At 39.4% G+C, this 21,759-nt stretch overlaps 1 protein-coding gene across 1 annotated transcript in view; it reads left to right on the plus strand.

The window, feature by feature from the left end:
- The window catches only part of csmd3b (CUB and Sushi multiple domains 3b), a 1,751,526-nt gene that overhangs the window by 1,696,162 nt on the left and 33,605 nt on the right, over positions 1–21,759 (plus strand). The window contains exons 58-61 of the mRNA XM_048529668.2: positions 13,315–13,491; positions 15,635–15,814; positions 17,269–17,442; positions 21,397–21,570. Of these exons, the coding sequence (XP_048385625.1) occupies positions 13,315–13,491; positions 15,635–15,814; positions 17,269–17,442; positions 21,397–21,570 (705 nt within the window). The remainder of the gene's footprint in view (positions 1–13,314; positions 13,492–15,634; positions 15,815–17,268; positions 17,443–21,396; positions 21,571–21,759) is intronic.

The following is a 21,759-nucleotide window of genomic DNA, read 5'->3' on the forward strand; positions in this document are numbered from 1 at the left end:
AAACGGATCTATATTCTCTGGAGATAAGAAGAATGAAAGGTGATCACAGTGAAATCTGTAAGATGCTGAAGGAGCTTGACCTGGTAAAGACTGGGATGTTTCACCTGGCTAGGGGCACGAGACTGAGAATTAAAAGGCTGACCATTTTGGGAGGAGAAATTTATTTACTCAGAGGATTGTGGATTTTGATATTTTCTGTCCAAGAGAATTGTGGGTGCTTCTGGATGTAATTAAGGCCAAGATAATCAGACTTTTAGTATCTCGGAGAATCAAGGGAAATGCCAAACGGGCAAGTAAATGCTTGAAGCTGAAGATTAGCAACAATCGTATTGAATAGGGCTATTAGCTATGTTCTTATGTTAACCGTGCAGCATTGCTATTGAACTGCATCACAGTCTTCACCTTGACATGTTCTCAAGTCTCTGGAGTGGATTCTGAGCCTATAATGTTTCGCCGTAGCAGCCACAATTCTACCTGTGACCCATGACTAATGCCTACTTAAATATAGCACGATATAACACTTTTCCTACTAAATTTGTGCTCTACTTAAATTTGAACTGCAATTAGGCAGAGCAATGATTGTGCTTTTAATGTTTTTTTTCTCCCCAGTTGAATTATGGCAGAGTTTTCATTGCAAGCACTTTCACTTGTACTGTATGCAACACATTTCAATTTGTGCATTTCCTACAGAACAAATACCAAGATGATATGTTTTCTGATGGAGCACAAGTCATAAGCTAAGCACAGATTTCAATATTTGATCTTAAACTGTGACTCCCAGCATTGCTGTAGCAACATCTGAATGTGTAATAACTTAACAGTCTGAATTACTTTAGTACAAAATGTAATTCTTTAGCAATGTCATATAGACAGGTGCCATCCATAATTACATCATTAATATTCAGTTTTAATATGGTGGTGTTTTCACATGTTGTGTGTGGTGGTTCTGACATTGATTCTCCAAGCGAGATCCCTGGGCCACTACAGATTCCTAGCTCATACTTTCCGACATTAGTGAGCCATTACTTATTTTCTTGTTTACTGACAGAACTCTAACAATCTGTTTAATCAGTTGATTTTCCCCACTGGGCAACACTGAAAATGAACAAATTAGCTGGAAGTTATAACACAACGGATGATCCATTACTGCATATTTTATGATCCCACCAATGTGGAAGTTTTATGAGCAAGGGAAATAAGCAGAAAAGCAGAATTTTAACTAATTGTGACTAATTTTGTGAGGTTAGTATTAATGATAGTACTTGGAATCAGTCATGATTAGTGCCACTGACATCATAACAGATTGGTCACATTCTTGTTTTCCTGGTTCCACCTGAAATAAGTCAGAGCATAATGATTGAACAAACATGGATCCTAATTCCTGTGGAAAGACACTTTTGTCAAATGTGACGTTATAATCATTTGATTCACCCATTGCAAATCATGCTCACAAATCGTAAATTATCTCAGGCCTAAGGAAGGCAAAACATCTAAAGGGACAACAAAATGTAAATCTTGATGAATACAGGAGGCCAAGCAACATCTTAGTAGCAGCTTTTCTGCTCCTCTGATGCTGCTTGGCCTGCTGAGTTCATCCAGCTCCACACCTTGTTATCTCGGATTCTCCAGCAACTGCAGTTCCTACTATCTCTGACACATCTAAAGGGATGCACACATCTTAAGGGTTTCTCTGTTTTGTTGGAGAGGAAAGACTAAATTAATCTCTCATCATCCAGATCCACTTTTAATATCAACGTGCTTATTGTTGTACATCAGTCAGGAGAAAGCCTCTGGCAGTCCAAAGGATACTCCACTGAACAACGGCAAACACACATTTTTTATACATGTACTTTTAGCCCATCTTTGGCTGTTACAAATCAATTGTATGTTTAATTGGCTATATATGGGTAGATTGGCCATATTAAATTGTCCGTCATGTCTAGGGATGTGAAGAGTAGTTGAAGTAGCCATGGTAAATGCAGGGTTACAGGGATAAGATAGGGGTCTTCATATGGTTTGGTTGCTCTTCAAAGGATCGGTTCATTCTGTATGGGCTAAATAGCCTCTTTGCGCACTGTAGAGATTCTATGATACACCTCCAAAGATTAATCATGTGACGATGTGATCAGTGCATGGACAGCTTTAAGCCAACTCATGATATCATGGCATTTACCAGATCGTCTTATAATTAGCATTCGCAACACATCTTATTCAAACGTACCGCACATAGTACTCCTTTGCTGATGAGGGAGGGTGTCACTTCAATCTGCCTTACACTGAACTTTGATAGAAATACTGTTATATCTCATAATGGCTGTTTATTCAAAACTCTATTTTAATCTTTGATACGCAGCTCCAATTTCTTATATTACTTTGTTATAGAATATAATACAGGCCTATACAAAGCTTTGCTTTGCTACATCACACGTTATCATACTATAGGTAGCTTCACCAAGGTTCTTTACATAAGTGTCTAGCACCATTTATGTAAAACATTGCATATATTTCACAGTTGCCTGTGTATGTTATCTTTATCCAGTTATCTTGGTTTTACACTCTCAATGAAAGCATCGAATTACTCTTGCAAACTGTGCAAACTTCCGTTTCAGCTAAAAATCTTCATCAGACATTTTATATTGACTGAGAAACACTTTCCTTTATCCTGATTCAGCCATAGGCAGCACTAATAGTTCCATTTAGCTCAGTATTTGGGTAGCTTTTGTAATTCTCGTTGACCGGCTGTTTTGGTGGTTGCGAACTTTATGACAAATAACTGTCATGGGCTTGAGCATGAACCACCAACGATGTTCTTGTGCTGTTTCATCTTTATCACGTCTGGAATGGTGTATGTGGCAGAACATCAAGCAAGTGGGTCGAAGTAAGACCTGTGATGCAAAGAAAGGTAAATTTCAGAAGGGGTGGCAGAATAGCTTAACTCCCAACAAGTAAAAGCAACAGTCCCACCAGTTCTGCTTCACTGGGAGACTGCAAATCCCTGTGACTTGTGGAAGCAGCTAACTCCAAGCCTGAAGCCAGGTCATACATTACATTACCTGTAGCTCTGAAGATAAACCTGGTCCAAAATTTATATTCCTCAGGATCATCCCAAGCTGTAACAATTGACCTAACATTTGGAAAATTGGTGATTCATTCTTTATCATGCCAGTGATTGATGCCCACTTTGCCAAAACATAGTAATTGGTTGGTTTCTCCCTTGAGGCTGCAAGGCAAAGAACAGATTTTTTTCGATCTCATCCTTCAACCCGATAACAAACATCGCAGTCTTGGATGCTCCACACAAAGACACGAGTGAAAAACTTTACTTGAATGTCCAATTTTCATCTATGTGCATATGCAGTTTGTACATGATAGCAGGAATTGAATGATCTCATGTATACCTAATTTCCTTACATTTTTACAGGTTTTTCCCCTGTTGTGCCCAGATTCTTGGGTATCAAGCCAGCTGCTTAGTAACAAAGGATACTACTTAAACATTTAGCTTGTTATAGCTTTCAGAAACCCCAGCACACTCCTGTTTTTGTCAAAAATCAACTTCCTAAAACAGAAACTTTCTGACTAGCATTGAAAAATAGCTTTGAGAGAGTCTCTAGGTTTATTGTAATGTGATACTAAGAGGAAAATTTTCTTTGTGTTTGGAGAGGAATCTAACACAATGTAGGAACAGAAGAAAAAAGATGCCAATGAAAAGCTACCAGAGGTTTATGTCGGCAGGTTATCAACAAAAGTTTTGGTTGAATAACCCATTCTCCCCTTCATGTCTGGTTTAAATATAATCAGATTGAACTCTCCAAATCTCTAAATTAGCACTTCAAATTTAACTAGTTCCATCACATCATCGACACTACCAAACAACCAATTTAAAACAAAAACTGCATAACAAGAAACTGGGTCAAAACAGTCTATTTTCAAGTGGATTCAAACAAATTGCCTTTCAGTATGCATGCATAAACGATTAAAAATCCTTATAAATGTCGCATGAGATTCCCACGTTAATAAGAATTATTGGTGACATTTGTTAATTAAAATTCTTTTCATTAAAATGCTGTCATCCTTGAGAGGTAATTCAGTGAAACTAAGCACTAATCATTGCACCAAAAGTCTTTTGGATAATTAAGCATTTAATGCTTAATATAATTAGGGTGCATAGTTTCAATGGGTGGAAATGCAGATCCATGAATCTTGCAGAGAGTTCCACACACCTGATTTACAACAACCCATATTTTAAACCCCAAAAATGCTCCATATATTTTAGACGATCTATCAAATGGTGCAAATTTCATCAAACCCTCACAAATGACGTATATAATTATAATTGGTTCAGAAATAACTTTCACAATGTGGGAAATGCCCCCATTCCTATTGTATTTTCTAATTAAATGAAGTAAACCTGCAACTGAGTAAGTTAAACTTAGGTCATTCTAGTGTTAAAATAACTCTTTCCAGTATATATTGCATGGCAGAATGTTAAGATTTTGTTCAATGCACTCAAGGTCTAATAAAATAATTTCTATTAAACCCTTGAAAAGAACAGAATAGAATAGAGTAGAATAGCTTTTATTGCCACGTGCGCTTTAATGAGTGCAGTGAAAAGTTTGGAATGTCACTGCTTTGGTGTATCTTAGGTACAGGGTACCTAGGTACAGATACTTTAAGTGCTTGTTACAGAATTGAAAGAATGAAAAAAAAAGCCTAGCATAGAAATACAAAGTTGTAAAAAGTATTCGAATTACTCCAAGTACAGAATAAGAATAAAAAGTATCTTTAGAAAGAGCTCAAATTATAGTCCTTTCTCACTGAGTCCATGCATGCCGGGCTTCAGAATCAGAGGCCTCGCTGCCTCCCCGTTCTGGCCTCTGGCCTGGGACTCATCTCCAGGGCTCACCTCCAGGACTGACCTCCAGGACTCGTCTCACAGGCTGGCCTGGGCGTGGAGTGCATCCCGCTCCAGCCTCCATCTTGCATCTTTGCTTCTTGGACTCGCCTCCTGCATCGTCTCTGACTCATGTCCCTTGCTGGGCTGGTCAAAAGACTCTCCTCCATTCTCCATTCCTTCTGATTAAGTTTAAGAAGTTAGAAGTTGGGAGGGGGTCGACAAAACTGTAGAAGAGACAAGAAAAATTAAAGTAAAAGGAAAAGGAACTGGTGAAACAGAGGACTTCCACCTAGAACATCCTACTCTGCCACCATCTTGCCTAAGTGGTGCTTATATTGAAGTCAGTATTATCTGGATTGCTTTTGAACCCCAAACTACCAAAGAGGAATTTTACAATTTTCTATTTATCAGGAGTCAGACCAGGCATTTTGCCTCTCCTAGAATTAACATGCTTGCAGTCGCAAGCTCAGAGTGTCTGTGCATGATGCTCTAACTCCTGAATATAGAACAGGCATGACAGACCAGTTGGTATTCTTCTGCCACCATTCTTGTTTGCTTGTACTAAATATATGGCCTTCACTTGAAATATCGAGTAAACAGATATAATATCTCTTTCCACATGCATAACAAGCTGTGAAATGCAATTTGAACAGCTTGTAGACTGGGATTCTGATGTCAATTCACATATCTCACAGTTCTGGAAGCACATTATGGTACCAAGCTATTGTCTTCCACACTCTGAAAATCACTTCAATTGATAAAACTATGTTATTGCACTTGTCCATCTAGCTTAAAATATTATTTGTTTCACAGTATTGTTGCTGTGCTTACTTACAAAGACAAAATATTATTTTGAATGCATGGTATTTTATCATTTATCTGCTGTGAGCAACATACAAACATCTGAAGATTAGAGAATTTAGATGGTAAACATGTGGCTGACCAATAGGTAAAGATTTGGGTATGTTGATTCCTGGCATTTTAGGTGTTTGGATGGGGTCTATTTGACAGTTAGGGGCACAAAGCATAATGCCTTTCTGGTTAACAAACCTAAATCCATGGCTACAGGGCTGGTGTAGAAGGGAAGGCTTCCATTATGTGGATAACTGGAGCACATTCTGGGGAAGGTGGGATCTGTACAGTAAGGACGGGTTGCACCTGAACCCGAAGGGCACAAATATCTTGGGAGGGAGGTTTGCTTGAGCTGTATGGGATGGTTTAAACTAGATTGGCAGGGGGTGGGGAACCAGATTTTTACTTCAGAGTATGAGGTATTCAGCCTTCCAACAGACACAACAGGGAGTGAGGTTGTTAATAAAGAAATGTGCTCGATGGAGCTAATTGTGGACAAGAATGGTTTTCAGTGTGTATACTTCAGTGCTAGAAGTATCAGAAATAAGGCGGATGAACTTAGAGCATGGATCAGTACTTGGAATTGTGATGTTGTGGCCATTACAGAAAATTGGGTAACTCGGGGAGAGGAATGGTTGTTGGAAGTTCTGGGATTTAGATGCTTTAAAAGAGATAGGGAGGGCTGTAAAAGAAGCAGGGGAGTGGCATTGCTAGTCAGGGTGAATATAGCAGCTACTGAAAGGCAGTTCAAGAATGAAATGTCTACAGAGTCAACAAAGTGTGGAGCTGGATGAACACTGTAGGCCAAGATGCTGCTTGGCCTGCTGTGTTCATCCAGCTCCACACTTTGTTATCTCAGATTCTCCAGCGTCTGTAGTTCCTATAATCTCTGTCTACAGAGTCAGTTTGGGTTGAGGTCAGGGTCAAGAAAGGAGCAGCCACATTGTTGGGGTTTCTTTACGGACACACTAATAGTTGCAGAGAAGTGGAGGAGCAGATTGGGAGGCAGATACTGGAAAGGTGCAGAAAGCACAGGGTTGTAGTCACGAGTGACTTCAACTTTTCAAATATTGATTGAAAACCTTTTAGTTGTAATAGTTTTATGGAGCGGATTTTCTCCAGTGTGCTCAGGAAGGATTCCTGACACAGTATGTAGATAGACCAACACAAAGAGAGGCCACTTTGGAATTGGTGCTTGGCATTGAACCGGGCCAAGTGTGAGACCTGTTGGTAGGAGAGCATTTTGGCGGTAGCGATCGCACTTCTGTTACTTTTACAATAGTCATGGAAAAGGATCGGTATGTACAGCAGGGTAAGGTTTATAATTGAGGGAAGGGTAATTATAATTCTGTTAGGCAAGAAATGGGTAACATAAAGTGGGAACAGATGCTTTCAGGGAAGACTGCTATTGAAATGTGGAGATTGTTTAAGGAATGCATACAGGTATAGTGCCGGGCGATTGGAGAGTGGCAAACGTCATTCCCTTGTTCAAAAAAAGGGAACAGGGATAACCCAAAAAATTACAGGCCAGTTAGTCTTACCTCAGTGGTTGGCAAATTATTGGACAGGGCTCTGAGAGATAGGATTTATGACCAGTTGAAAAGTCAGTTTGATTCATGATAGTCAGCATGGATTTGTGAGGGGTAGATCATGCTTCACAAGCCTTATTGAATTCTTTGAAGAGGTGACCAAACACATGGATGAAGGTAGAGCAGTGGACGTGGCATACATGGATTTAAATAAGGCATTTGATATTGTTCCCCATGGTAGGCTCATGCAGAAGGTAAGGTGGCATGGGACAGTGGGAAATGTGGCAGATTGGATTCAGAATTGGCTGACCACAGAAGCCAAAGGGTGGTAGTGGATGGAAAATATTCAACATGGTGCTCAGTTACAAGTGGTGTACCACAAGGATCTGTTATGGGTCCTCTTCTATTTGTGATTTTTATAAACGATTTGGATGTAGGAGTGGAAGCGTGGATTAGTAAATTTGTGGACAATACAAAGGTGGGTTGGGTTGTGGATAATGTGGAAGACTGTTCAAGGTTACAAAGGGACATTGATAGGATGCAGAGCCGGGCTGAGAAATGGCAGATAGAGTTTAACCCTGAAAAGTGTGAGGTGATTCATTTTGGAAGGACAAATTTGAAAGCAGAATGCAAGGTTAATGGAAAGATTCTTGGCCGTGTGGAGGAGCAGAGGGATCTTGGGGTTCATGTCCACAGTTCCCTGAAAGCTGCCACCCAGGTGGTTAGAGTTGTTAAGAAGGCGTATGGTGTGTTAACTTTCATCAAGAGAGGGATTGAGTTCAAAGGCCGTGAAGTTATGCTTCAGCTATACAAAAGCCTGGTTTGGCCACATCTGGAGTATTGTGTCCAGCTCTAGTCGTCCCATTACAGGAAAGATGTGGAGGCTTTGGAAAAGGTGCAGAGGAGATTTACCAGGATGTGGCCTGGAATGGAGGGAAAGTCTTATGAGGAAATGTTGAGAGACCTGGGGCTTTTCTGTTTTGAATGATGAAGGATGAGAGGAGACTTAATAGAGGTGTACAAATAATCAGAGGTATAGGTAGAATGGACAGCCAGAGACTTTTTCCTCAGGTGGAGGTAGTTATTAGAGAGTGGTAGGAGTGTGGAATGCATTGCCAGAGAGGGTAGTGGAGTCAGCCTCATTAGGGGCATTTAAGTGGCTATTAGATACGCATATGGATGATAATACAAGGTTTAGGTGGAGGCTAGATAGACCTTAGAATTAGGGTGAACGTCCAGCACAACATCATGGGCCAAAGGGGCTGTACTATGCTGTACTGTTCTATGTTCTATGTTCTATGCTGCCTGCATGGTTAGACTTTCAGAGTCATTTCAACTGAATTGCAGATAACTGCTGTTGAATTATTGTTGAAGATTGGACCATTGCTGGCATTATGATATCCATCATTGTCTGCTATTCACAATGAAATCCTGAATCATCATTACCTGCTTTCTGCCACACAGAACTTAGGGCAAACTTTCTTATAGTTCTTTCATGATCACTCATTTTAAGTCAGTTTTGTTATCCTTCTGAGAGTGTTTGAACAATTGGAATGATAGAATCATTGCGGCACACTGATGTAAAGTTTTCTGAACTGAACTACTAAAAGATTTTATGACATTTTTTGATTGTTGAATTTAAATCCTTGTTCCATGATTAACATAGCAAATGTTAATTGGATCTTAATCTTTGCTTGAGAAGTCTTTTATTTGTGGTTTAGTGAGAAGAAAAAAATGTGAATTCTGGAAATATGAAAATCAGACAGAAAATTCTCGAAGTTTGCAACATATTAGGCTGCATGAATGAAGACTAGAAATACAAATCATCTGAAACATTTTTTTCTTGCTACATCTGCTGAAATATAAACCTGTTACATTATGGTCTGATTTATTGTTTAGCCAATCTAATATTGTTTTGTCCAGCGTATTTCACTTCTTTGATAAACTGTAGAGTTTTTACTTCATTACTTTTCCATTATTCACTTCTCAAAACAATATTCACTGCATCCTTTACAAATTCATGCTCCACTGTTGCTTTGCCGATGAGACATGCAAATTGGAAATTTAGGCATGGATGTTCACACATCCACTACATTCCTTAGGGGCTTGCTGATCTCTTGAGCTCTGTATAATTGACACCTAGATCAAGCTGAACTTGATCTTTCTGTGGTCACATTCTCCTGGGAGTGTGCCATGGATTTCAATTTCTTGCATGCTGCCTGGGCATGTAATAAGCACCAGGTCAGATTTGACCAATTCTCTGTCTGTCTTCAAATATGTAATAATGATGAATTGCAGATATAAAATTCTAATGCTAACACTTAGGTTTTCTCAGTTTATTTATGGTTGGTTTAAATTTACCATTGATCTAACTTTTCTCCTGCATCTTTTTTCAGATTAAATCCCCTTATTATTGATTTGCCAATGTGGAGTATGCATATCGTAATGTAAGGTTTCTGTTCTTAACAAAACAAAGAACTGCAGATGCTGGAAATCAAAAATAAAATCAGAAATTGCTGGAAAAATCTCAACAGGCCTGACGGCATCTGTGGAGAGAAAGCAGAGTTAATGTTTCGGGTCCAGTGACCGTTCTGAAGAAGGGTCAATGGACCTGAAGCATTAACTGTGCTTTCTCTCCACAGATGCTGCCAGATCTGCTGAGGTTTTCTAACAGTTTCTGATTTTGTTTCTTTTTTTATCACCTTATGTAACATGTTGCATGAGAATGATAAGCTTTTGAACTTGTTGTGCCACCGGCAGGCAGGCCTGATTTATCTGCAAGATGTAAATATGACCTTGCAATTGATTCGTCCATCTTTTCTGAACTATTTCTACTCATGAATGTTAAATAAATTTTTGATTTTGTAGTTCCCTACAATGATAACAACATCTTTTTTGACCAAAGAATGACCAATAGCTACATTTTCCTAGCGACATCACCTTCTGATAACCTATTGTCTCTTTCTGTTTTTATCTCTGTATTAGACCACAATTAGGGTTGGATCTAGTATAACCACACATTGCACTGCAATCTTTGTGAACTAAGTGAGGGAATCATACTATGCCATGTCTAAAAGCATGATGTCAAGGGTTTTATTTTCTGTGTTTTCCCAGTTAATAGCCATGTAATTGAAATCCGTCAAGGTATTTTGTTTATCTTCTCATACCTTCTTCATCTTCAAGGAGTTTGTTCTTAATACATCTCCTGCTGACTTGAAGTTTATAAAAATTTGAACATATATTTTTGTATTTTGTCGCTCAGCTGGTATCATCATTTTTCAATAGCATGCCACTGACAGTATGAACACCTCAGTCTCCACCTTTAATGATACAACTGGAAGCATGATAGTACAGTTTGTATTTTAACAGCATAACTTGCGTCCAATTCTGAAATGTCTATCACTGTAATATATGTACATACTAGGAAGTATAATTACGTTGTTGAATCTTTCAGTGTTGCTTTGTCCACATCTTGTTCTTAAATTGTGGGGTATAACATTAATGCTTAACTCATCTGTGGCAGCTAACACACATATATAAGTTGATGTAGTGTCTTCCTGAACCTCGATTGTCATTTCTTTGCTTGCTTTATCTATAAATCTTCTGAAATATTTTGTAACATAATTCCTCTGCCATAGTTCCATCCAAAATGACATTTACATTTTAATAACTTCCAGTTATTCACAATCAACTTGCATGACTGAGGCTACTCTTCACACATTTAGTTCCAAGCAATGAAGGTGATGAATGGTTAAAGAATTAAGTGGGTTTTTTTTATCAGACTGTTTGCTTTTGAAATGCTTTATATTTAAAATAATGAAAATAGATATACATCAGATACTGCAATGGATACAAATGTCAACATTGTTTACATTTTTAAAATGTAGGAATAGGTGATTTTAATGTTCTTTTGCGTGTCCACCTATCTTAGCAAAAGAAGTGATATAACAAGCTTTGGGGTGATGTTAACGAAAATTAGAACATAGAACATAGAACATAGAACAGTACAGCACAGAACCGGCCCTTCAGCCCACGATGTTGTGCCGTGGAATAATCCTAATCCAAAAACAAAATAACCTAACCTAACCTACAGCAAGTTTGCAGACGACACAAAGGTCGGAGGTGTCGTTGACAGTGTAGAGGGCTGTTGTAGGCTGCAGCGGGACATTGACAGGATGCAGAGATGGGCTGAGAGGTGGCAGATGGAGTTCAACCTGGATAAATGCGAGGTGATGCATTTTGGAAGGTCGAATTTGAAAGCTGAGTACAGGATTAAGGATAGGATTCTTGGCAGCGTGGAGGAACAGAGGGATCTTGGTGTGCAGATACATAGATCCCTTAAAATGGCCACCCAAGTGGACAGGGTTGTTAAGAAAGCATATGGTGTTTTGGCTTTCATTAACAGGGGGATTGAGTTTAAGAGTCGTGAGATCTTGTTGCAGCTCTATAAAACTTTGGTTAGACCGCACTTGGAATACTGCGTCCAGTTCTGGGCGCCCTATTATAGGAAAGATGTGGATGCTTTGGAGAGGGTTCAGAGGAGGTTTACCAGGATGCTGCGTGGACTGGAGGGCTTATCTTATGAAGAGAGGTTGACTGAGCTCGGTCTCTTATCATTGGAGAATAGGAGGAGGAGAGGTGACCTAATTGAGGTATACAAGATAATGAGAGGCATGGATAGAGTTGATAGCCAGAGACTATTTCCCAGGGCAGAAATGGCTAGCACGAGGGGTCATAGTTTTAAGCTGGTTGGTGGAAAGTATAGAGGGGATGTCAGAGGCAGGTTCTTTACGCAGAGAGTTGTGAGAGCATGGAATGCGTTGCCAGCAGCAGTTGTGGAAGCAAGGTCATTGGGGTCATTTAGGAGACTGCTGGACATGCATATGGTCACAGAAATTTGAGGGTGCATACATGAGGATCAATGGTCGGCACAACATTGTGGGCTGAAGGGCCTGTTCTGTGCTGTACTGTTCTATGTTCTATGTTCTATTCCCCTCAATTCACTGCTGTCCATGCGCATGTCCAGCAGTCGCTTAAATGCCACTAATGACTCCTCTTCCACGACTACCACTGGTAAACTATTCCATGCGCTCACAACTCTCTGGGTGAAGAACCTCCCTCTGACGTCTCCTCTATACCTTCCTCCTAACACCTAAAAACTATGATCCCCTTGTGGCAGTCAATCCTGCCCTGGGGAAAAGTCTCTGGCTATCGACTCTATCCATGCCTCTCATTACCTTGTACACCTCGCTCAGGTCACCTCTATTCCTCCTTCTCTCCAGAGAGAAACGCCCAGGCTCAAATTGTTGATAATGATTTAATGGATATTCAGCAGTTAGCTGTGGAACACATTTGACTGTAACTGACAAGGATAACATAACTTGCACATTACAATGGCAGATGCTGTCCGAAGTGTTCCTTGCAAGGGAGGTTGAAAAAGGTAGTCAGTAATTAAGTCTAAAATATTTAATAGCACAAATTTAAAGCAAACGTTATCGATTTTTTTCATGGAATTCTTTCATTTCAGTCATTTATACTTTAGAGATTTATACTTCAGCTTCAATGGCTTATTAAGGCATTAAAATATCTGAATTTTGATTAAAAAGAGTTATCTCCGAATATAATGTAAGGCGTAGATATAGCAAATGAGGAAACAGTCTGAGAACTTATGCAATGCCCTGAAGGTAGATAAGAACTGAAGATCAACATCCTAGATTTTATGTGGTAATTTTATTCAGTTAGTCAATGTAGACTGTTCAACAGCTAGATTATCATGGATAACCTTTGTTTCATCTTTGCTAATGACTTACATTGTTTAATCTAATGTTGCCTTTGGGGCATTTTCAGCATATTCATGAAGAAAATTTGGCAGAATACAGGTAACACTGACACTGAAATTAGATTCAATGCATCCCCCAACAGTTGAACAAGGCTTTTTTTTATTTTTAATGAAATTATTGTTAATATTTTCACTGTGGTGGAAGAACAGATCTTCAAGTTCTAACTTTGCCTGTATGCCTTCATCCAATGTTTGTTCAGCTGTCAAATGTGGTAATCCTGGAACACCGGCGAATGGAAAGGTTTATCGCATTGATGGTACATTGTATTCCAACTCTATAACATACTTGTGTCTGGAAGGATACCTACTCTCTGGATCAGCTACAAGACAGTGCACAGTAAATGGAACATGGTCAGGCAGTACACCTAATTGCACAAGTAAGTCAATGACTGCTTTCATTATCATTGTTAGGGAAAGGGAATTGTTTCGTCCCTGCCTGCATACACCTATCACTATTCCAACTACCTTGCCTAAATCCCAAAGCCCCCACCCCATTTCTTCCTCAGCTCCCTTCCCTCTTCCCAGTCCTGATGAAGAGTGTAAACTGGAAACATTGACTTGTCTGCTCCTCTGATGCTGCCTGACCTGCTGTGTTCCTTCAGCTCTACACTATATTGACTCTGACTCCAATATCTGCAGTTGTTGCTCTTTCCTTGTCCATTGTGAGGTTGCTTTCAGTCTGTGGCAGTTCAAATTTCAGGCATAAATGCAAATTTTAAATGATTAAACCATTTTAAAATCTCATTGACTCCAATAATAATGTTGAAGTAGATGACTATTTCTTCACACTTATTGACATCATTTTAATGTTAAACTCTTTATTGCCTGTTTGGCTTGGCCTCTTACCATAATGTACACACTCGATCCAATTATAGTTGAGAGGTAGGTGGCTTTAACATGCTTGTTACTGGATAAGTCCTCAGGCCCAGGTGATATTATGTATCCTAGGCTATAATGAGAGATAAGGAAGGAAACCTTTTTCAAGTCTCCTATAGACACAGGAAAGGGAATGAAAGAATGGAAGCTGGTTTTTCTAGCACAATTATTCAAGAAGGAGATAGGGATAAATCAGGGAACGATAGGAAACATCTGGAAAACTTTCTGAAGGACAGAGTTAATATCCACTTGGAGCAGCCAGGATTAATTGAGAATCATCAGCATTGCTTTCTTAGGACTAGCCATATCTTACAGATTTTATTAAGCTTTTGAAGAGTTGACTAGGTGCATAGGTGAGATCAATAAAGTTGATGTGATCTACATGGACAAAGTGTCGCATTGCAAACTGGATGTCTTGGCATCCAGGGCAGTTTAGCAAATTGGATCCAAAGTTGTCTCAGAAGCAAGAGATACACATGATTGATGAAGGTTATTATTGTGACTGGAAGCCTAGACTAGTGGAGTATCGTAGGGTTCGTTGCTGATTCCTTGCTGTTTGTAATGTTTATTAATGATCCAAACATAAAGGTAGGAGATCAATGGTTAAATTTGATGGGTTGAAAATTAATGATGTAGTAATACTGAAGAGAAAAACTTCAGAGTACAGGATGATATAGATGGGCAGATCAGATGGACAGAACAATAGCAGATGGAATTTAATCCAATGAAGTCAGAAATGATGCATTTTTGGAAGCACTATCAAGGCAAAGGAGTATACATTGAATATTAGAAGCTGAAGAAGGATAAAGCTGAGATGGACTTTGATGTACATATCCAAAAATCCTTGAAAGCAACAGGGCAATTGGCTCAGAAGGAATATGGGACAGTTGCCTTTATTGGCATTGAGGCATTGACTGCAAGAGCAGGGAGCTCTAAAAGAATTAAAGACAAGCTGAAGTACTGTCATAGTTCTGGTCACCACACCATAGGAAGGATGTGATTGGACCAGAGAGGGTGCAGAAGAGATTTCACAGGATGTTGCCTTGACTGGAGTACTTCAGCTGTGAAGAATGACAAGATAGATAGAACAGAGATGTTAAGGGCTGTGACCTTATTGAAGTGTACTGTTGTATAACGGATAGAGATTGGGTAGATATGAAGAAACCTTTCTTCTTTAGAGTGGCATCAGTAACCAGGAGGCATGAATTTAAATTAAAGGGCAGGATAAACCAAATGCTCAGTCATCAGATAAAACTGTGCATCTCCTGTGATTTCATTGATCAACAATATGTCAGTATATCACCCTGGAACTACCTAAAAGAACAAAGTCACTGCAGATGTTTGCCAAATAAAAATGTGTAAAATTAACCTAATTCATATTTTGCAATTTTTTTGTTGGAAATTCATCAAAAATAATAGCTCTGTACCTTATGTTTTTGTTTTGAAAGGACCATACAAAGCTTTTAAAAATGTCAAAGAAATGTCCTCAGTTTAGTTTAGCACATTCTCTCATTACATGCACTATGTCATGAGCCTTATGTCTTCAGTCATGAGTGATGGAGTTCTATACAAAGCGACTTCCATTGTTTCTGTGTTTCAATTCTCTGCTTTTCACACTATAATGTCGAATCTGGTCTTTCATAGTCATCACCTGTGGCGATCCTGGAGTACCGGCGAATGGGATAAGACTAGGGGATGATTTCACGGTCGGACAAAATGTGACACAGATGTGCCAGCCTGGTTACACAATGGGCTCTGACAGCTCCAGGGTCCGTACCTGCTACAGCAATGGCACATGGAGTGGCTCAACACCACTGTGTAAAGGTGAGACTATTGTGCCAACGGCATCAATTCGTTGACTTAAATGGTGCTCGTTTTTGATCTAAATGCACCAAGTTTCTTGAAAAATGATTTGATCACATAGTACAAATGCCAAATCTAAACACTTTCAATTATCAAGCAATTAAAAATCTTAGCCATGGTGTCCAGTTGGGATTAGGGGTGCGTGTAGACATATATTTTGGCATGCCTGTATTTGTGACGTCATGATTCTGACCATGAACCATTTTCAGTGAGGTGTGTTCATGTTTGGAGCCAACTAAGGCCAATTAATTGTAATAACACAACCAATTAAGGTCCCTTTCCTAAAAGAGTTGAACTTCCAATAAGTAAAGCAGGCAACTTGCATTTAACTGAACTATGTACATGTCAATGTGGTCAACTGATGGTGATAGTAGAGTCACAGAAGCTCAAAAAAGGACTCAATGCTCAGCCACAGCAGCCAATGACCATGTACTGGAGGGGATCATTGCCCAGCCGCCATAGCCTTTTAGAACATAACCAACTTACCTGGCCTTGTCTCTCACAATCTCTTTGTTCAAACTCCTAGAGCCCCCTGTATGGCCTTTGATTGGCTGAAGCTTCATAGATTGTGCCGAGTGTGCTTAAAACATGGCAAAAACTAATCTTCATTTCTGGCTTTTTACCTAAATTTGAAAATGCAGTTCCATGAAATTACTTGCGTAAATTTTCACAATGTTTCATAATACATCACATGGGAATTTTGTGAACTGGAAATGATACAACTTGATCAATAATATTTTTTAGATGGACATTATAGTCATGGAAACCAAAATACTCGAGACCATAGATAACCAAAGAAGGCATTTTTGTATTTTATTCAATGATGGACACCAGTGAAGAGGGGGTCTTGTAGTATATTGATAGCATCCCTGCCAATGAGCCAGGAGCTACTGGTTCAAGTGCTACTTCAAAATTTGATAGCTAAGGAATGAGAGTTCGTAATACAGTCAAACAATTGAGTATGAGCTTGCAGCCTTCTAATCTATGCCACTGGCAGGTGACAAGAGTGGGAATGATTCCTATTCAGCCAACGATGGCAAGGAGTTGTAACCTTTCTGCTCACAACCCATAGCTCCGGGTTACAACATGCATGTGAAGCATATACTGCCACAGCGTTTCAGACTCTTTGCTGGCCAATTGGCAGGGTCGCTCAATCACATTGGCGCCAACAGTTAGGGATTTGACCCCAGTTCTATCTGTGGTGGAGGCCATGGTACTGTGGGCCAGATAGGCCTTTGGGCAGGCAGAAAATTCAAGAATATACAGTGACATATTGATACGTTAATAGAGTCAAGTGCTCAAGAAATGCTTTTCCAAATAATATATTTATACAATGACATTCAGGTCTATTAACAGATTTTAAGTACAGTAGCATGTGAAAAGCGTGTGTTTGATGCAATTCATTTTTACTACAGCTGTGGTGTGTTTAGCACCACCACAGATTTCGAATGGAAAAATGGAAGGAACAAACTTTGACTGGGGATCAAGCATTAGCTACAGCTGTTCTCCAGGATATGAGTTGTCATTTCCTGCAATTCTCAGCTGTGTGGGAAATGGAACATGGATGGGAGAAGTCCCTCAGTGTTTACGTAAGTAGACAATAGATTATCAGTGAAGATGATGAATTTTGCACAAAACAATCTGCTTGTGTATTTGAGAGATAGTAGGAACTGCAGATGCTGGAGAATCCGAGATAACAAGTTGAAGATCTGGATGAACACAACAGGCCAAGCAGCACCCTAGGAGCAGGAAAGCTGACGTTTCGGGCTTAGACCCTTCATCAGAAATGGGGGAGGGGAAGAGGGATCTGAAATAGATAGGGAGAGAGGGGGTGGCTGATCGAAGATGGATAGAGGAGAAGATAGGTGGAGAGGCACCCCCATCTCCTACCTACTTAACTTAATCCCATCCCTTGACTTGTCCGTCTGCCCCGGACTGACCTATCTCCTCCCTACCTTCCCAACTATACTCACCTTTACCGGCTCCATCCCCACCCCTTTAACTTGCCTGCCTCCTCTCCACCTATCTTCTCCTCCATCCATCTTCAATCAGCCTCCCCCTCTCTCCCTATTTATTTCAGATCCCTATTCCCCTCCCCCTTTTCTGATGAAGGGTCTAGGCCCGAAACGTCAGCTTTCCTGCTCCTAAGATGCTGCTTGGCCCGCTGTATTCATCCAGCTCCACACCTTGTCTGCTCATGTATTTGTTGGTTTTACAGTTTATTTTAACATTTACAGTTACTAAAATGTCAAAGGAAAACAGGACTATAAAAACTTGTAATCACTTTGAAGTATCAGATATTTACCCAGTAGCAATGGTAAGGTAATTCCTGTTCATTTATTTGTTTGTTGTTTGCAAATTGAATTGTTTGTAAAACAAAGCAAACGTGTGCCTATTTGCCACCTTTCTCGTGAACTGTGAGCCATAAATCACTGTGCCCAAGAGCTTGGTCTCTATTTCAGTTTGACAAGGCAGCTCAACACTAAGAAACTAGAAATGGGACATAATTGCTGGCCAACCCACATCCCATGAGTTAAGCAGAAAATCATTAACAGTAGGAAATTCACTAAAATGTTAGACAACTGAAGCGAGTAGATTCAGGGAGATTATTTAACCATACTGCAGCAGATTTTTTTTAAAATCGTGTGCATACAGATAAATAAATTCCCAAGACAAACTTGATTCTAAATCAATTGACTGACAAATTTAAAGAGATGGATAAGGGGGGGAAAGATTGGCCTGTAAACATTCTCTAGAAAGTTATTGATTCATTGGGGTGAAAAGAAGAAAATGCAGAAAGACTTTAAAGCCAAGAGCCTAAGATACCTATATCAACAACAAAAACTATTATAACCAGGTAAAATGACATTATTTGAGTATTTCAAAGCTGTGGGCTCAGCTTGAAATCTTCATGCAGATACAGAAGACATGACAAAAGTGAACAGTTTCTATCTGTCTTCACAAATGTAACTGGGAAACTATAGATAGTTTAAAGTAAGATCAGGAAATTCTCTGGAAAAACCGATCATTGCTGAAAGTTGATAGGTCATCTCTTCCGGATGGGATGCCTGTCTATTGCTGAATGATACACAGTTAAAAATAGCCGATGCTTTGGTCACAAACCATTCAATCCTCAATATACAGAGGTCGTGCCAGATGTTTTGAGGGTTGCTAGTGTTAGACAATTGTGCAAGAAAGGAATAGGAATAAATGAGGAAAGCACAGGCCTATCAACCCAATGTGGATGGTGAAGAAGTTTCTGGAAATTCATATCATCGGTAAAATGAGCTTTCATTTTGAAAGATATGGGTTAATCAAGGAGAGCCAGGAATGGATTTATCCAAAGTTAGAATTCCCTCATGAATATCATAAAGTAGAAGTGGGAAGAATTCAGATGATTTTACAGCATCCAATTTCATGGAATGGTGGGAAGGACAATACAACTGAAAGAAAGGGTATTTGGGTAGTTTTGTTAGTACGAGATAGTATAAGTGCAATACCAAGAGATGATCTTGGATCTGATGGTGTCAAATCCTTTGAATGGTGGTTCAAAAAAAGGAAGTCAAAGAATACACTGGGTAGTGTAATCTGTAGCCCCTCTAAATAGCACCTGAACTGTAGGACAGATGACTAATCAAGAGTCATTGATACCATGTCAAATAGGCAATACATTAATTGTGGGTGACATTAATCTTCATGTAAGTTGGAAAAATCAAGAAGTATCCACCAGGAAGAATTCATAGACTGTATTCAAAACAGTTTCTTACAAAATGGAAGAATGTTTCCTGGGACAATAAGTTGTGGTTTATTATTTATTAATGGGAAGTGGATATTCACAATGCTTGTATGATCATCATTAGCCAGTCTTTTAATGTCAGTTTTTTTTGTTGAATTTGAATTGTTGTGTTAGGATTCAAACACATGCCCCCAGAGAATTAGCTTGAGTTTCTGGATTATTAGTCCAATGACATTGCCACTATTCCATCATGATTTGTAATGAAGCAAGTTTAATAAATTATCTCGGAACAAAAGGCATCACATTAAGGCAGCAGTGAGATTGATAGAGCATGATTCTTTGTGGGAGGTGGGCACAGAGCAGAGATAAATTGAGGGTAGGCTTCAGAAAGAAAGTGGTGGCACTTGCACTGGCTGAGCGAAGAAAAGCATTGACCTTCTTCTTACAATGCAAGGCTTTTCTCCATGAGGCTGAAGTAGGACCAACTTGAGTAGTAACCTTGGGCCAGCCTGGGTGTTGTGGCCTCTACTGCTTGTCCTGAGTGAAAACGTCATCCCAAGTCTGCACTACCACGTTCAGCAAGAGATCCAGATCCTTGCCTGAAAAGCAAACCACTAATCTTCCCCAGTCTTTCATGTCTGGGGTAAATGCCTGAAACCATGCAGGGCCACTCTGGACTGAGAATGCTTGTACAAGTGTACAATGGCTTTTTAAAATTAGTGAGGGTACAAAAGCTGCCAGGCTTTGTGTAGATATCCACTGTGTGACTAGTTTTTTAGAGAATTGGTGCATGGAGAATTTGATCTGAGGGACATCAAGGGATGGGTTTGATAGCAAGTGATATGTATTTGGTAAGATATAATGAGAATCCTTGCTAGTCTTTTGATTCTTCAAGTGAATTTCACAGCGCTGACATTGAGACAGTGAGGATGATGGATATCGCACTTCACAATTTGCTCAGATATTTGTTAGCTGTACAGTTTATTCTAACATTTATGGTTACTAAAATGTCAAAGGAAAACAAGACGAGTTGAACTTACATTCATTTTGAAGTATTAAACATTTCCCCCAAAAACAGTAGTAAGGAAATTCCTATCGTTTTATTTATTTATTGTTTGTAATTTGAATTGTTTGTAGAACAAAGCAAAACATTTACCCATTTGTCACTCTCTAGTGATCTGTGAGCCAAAAATTGCTACCTCCAGGAGCCTGGTCTATAATTCAGTGTGAGAAGGCAGCTCATCACTATCTTCTCAACAGCAGCTGGGAACAGGAAATAAATACTGGGCCAGCCAACAACCCCCACATAATAGTATTTTGCATGAGGTCCATTGAGTCTTATAAATGTGATTTGAATAATCTGTTGTAATATGAAAATGAGAACATGAGAAATAGGAGTAGGAGTGAGCCTGTCCCATTATTCAACAAGATCATCGCTGATCTACACTAAGCTTCAACTCCTCCTCTTGCCTGCTCATTATAGATGTCAACTCCTCAATATTTCAAAAATCTGTTTACTTCCCCTTTAAATGCTTTCAGTGATCCAGTCTCCACTGTCTGGGTAGAGAACTCCATACATGCACTGTTCTCATGTAAATGCATTCAAATAGATTTTAGCAAATCTAATTGGATTGCAGACTTTGGTGCTATTTGAACTCAGACTAAGTGCAATAATGCAAACAGGAACATACACATTTACAATGTACTTACGAGTAAAATTACATCGGACACAATTCTGCCACTTCTGTTCTCAATAAAAGTCAACTTCAATCAATAAATCATCTTTTACTCCTTGTGATTTTCACAGCAAAGTTTTGTGGAGACCCTGGGGTTCCAGCACAAGGAAGAAGAGAGGGGAAAAGCTTCATCTATCAATCAGAGGTCTCATTTAACTGCAACCTCCCTTTGATCCTGGTAGGCTCAAGCACCAGGATTTGTCAAGCTGATGGGTCTTGGAGTGGCTCACAACCTCGCTGCATAGGTAGGGAGACAGAACAATGTCACATTCTATAAAATAGACAACGCTTCAACTTTGCTTAAAACTTTAAATTAACACATAAATCAGAATTATGCTGAATTCATTTTTCTCCTCATGAGCATAATCTGTGATGCAATTTAAAGATGTACAGTTAGAATAGAATTTCAAACCACTGCTGAAGTTGTTAGTTCT

This window comes from Stegostoma tigrinum, chromosome 5, assembly GCF_030684315.1.
Source record: "Stegostoma tigrinum isolate sSteTig4 chromosome 5, sSteTig4.hap1, whole genome shotgun sequence".
NCBI classification, from domain to species: domain Eukaryota; kingdom Metazoa; phylum Chordata; class Chondrichthyes; order Orectolobiformes; family Stegostomatidae; genus Stegostoma; species Stegostoma tigrinum.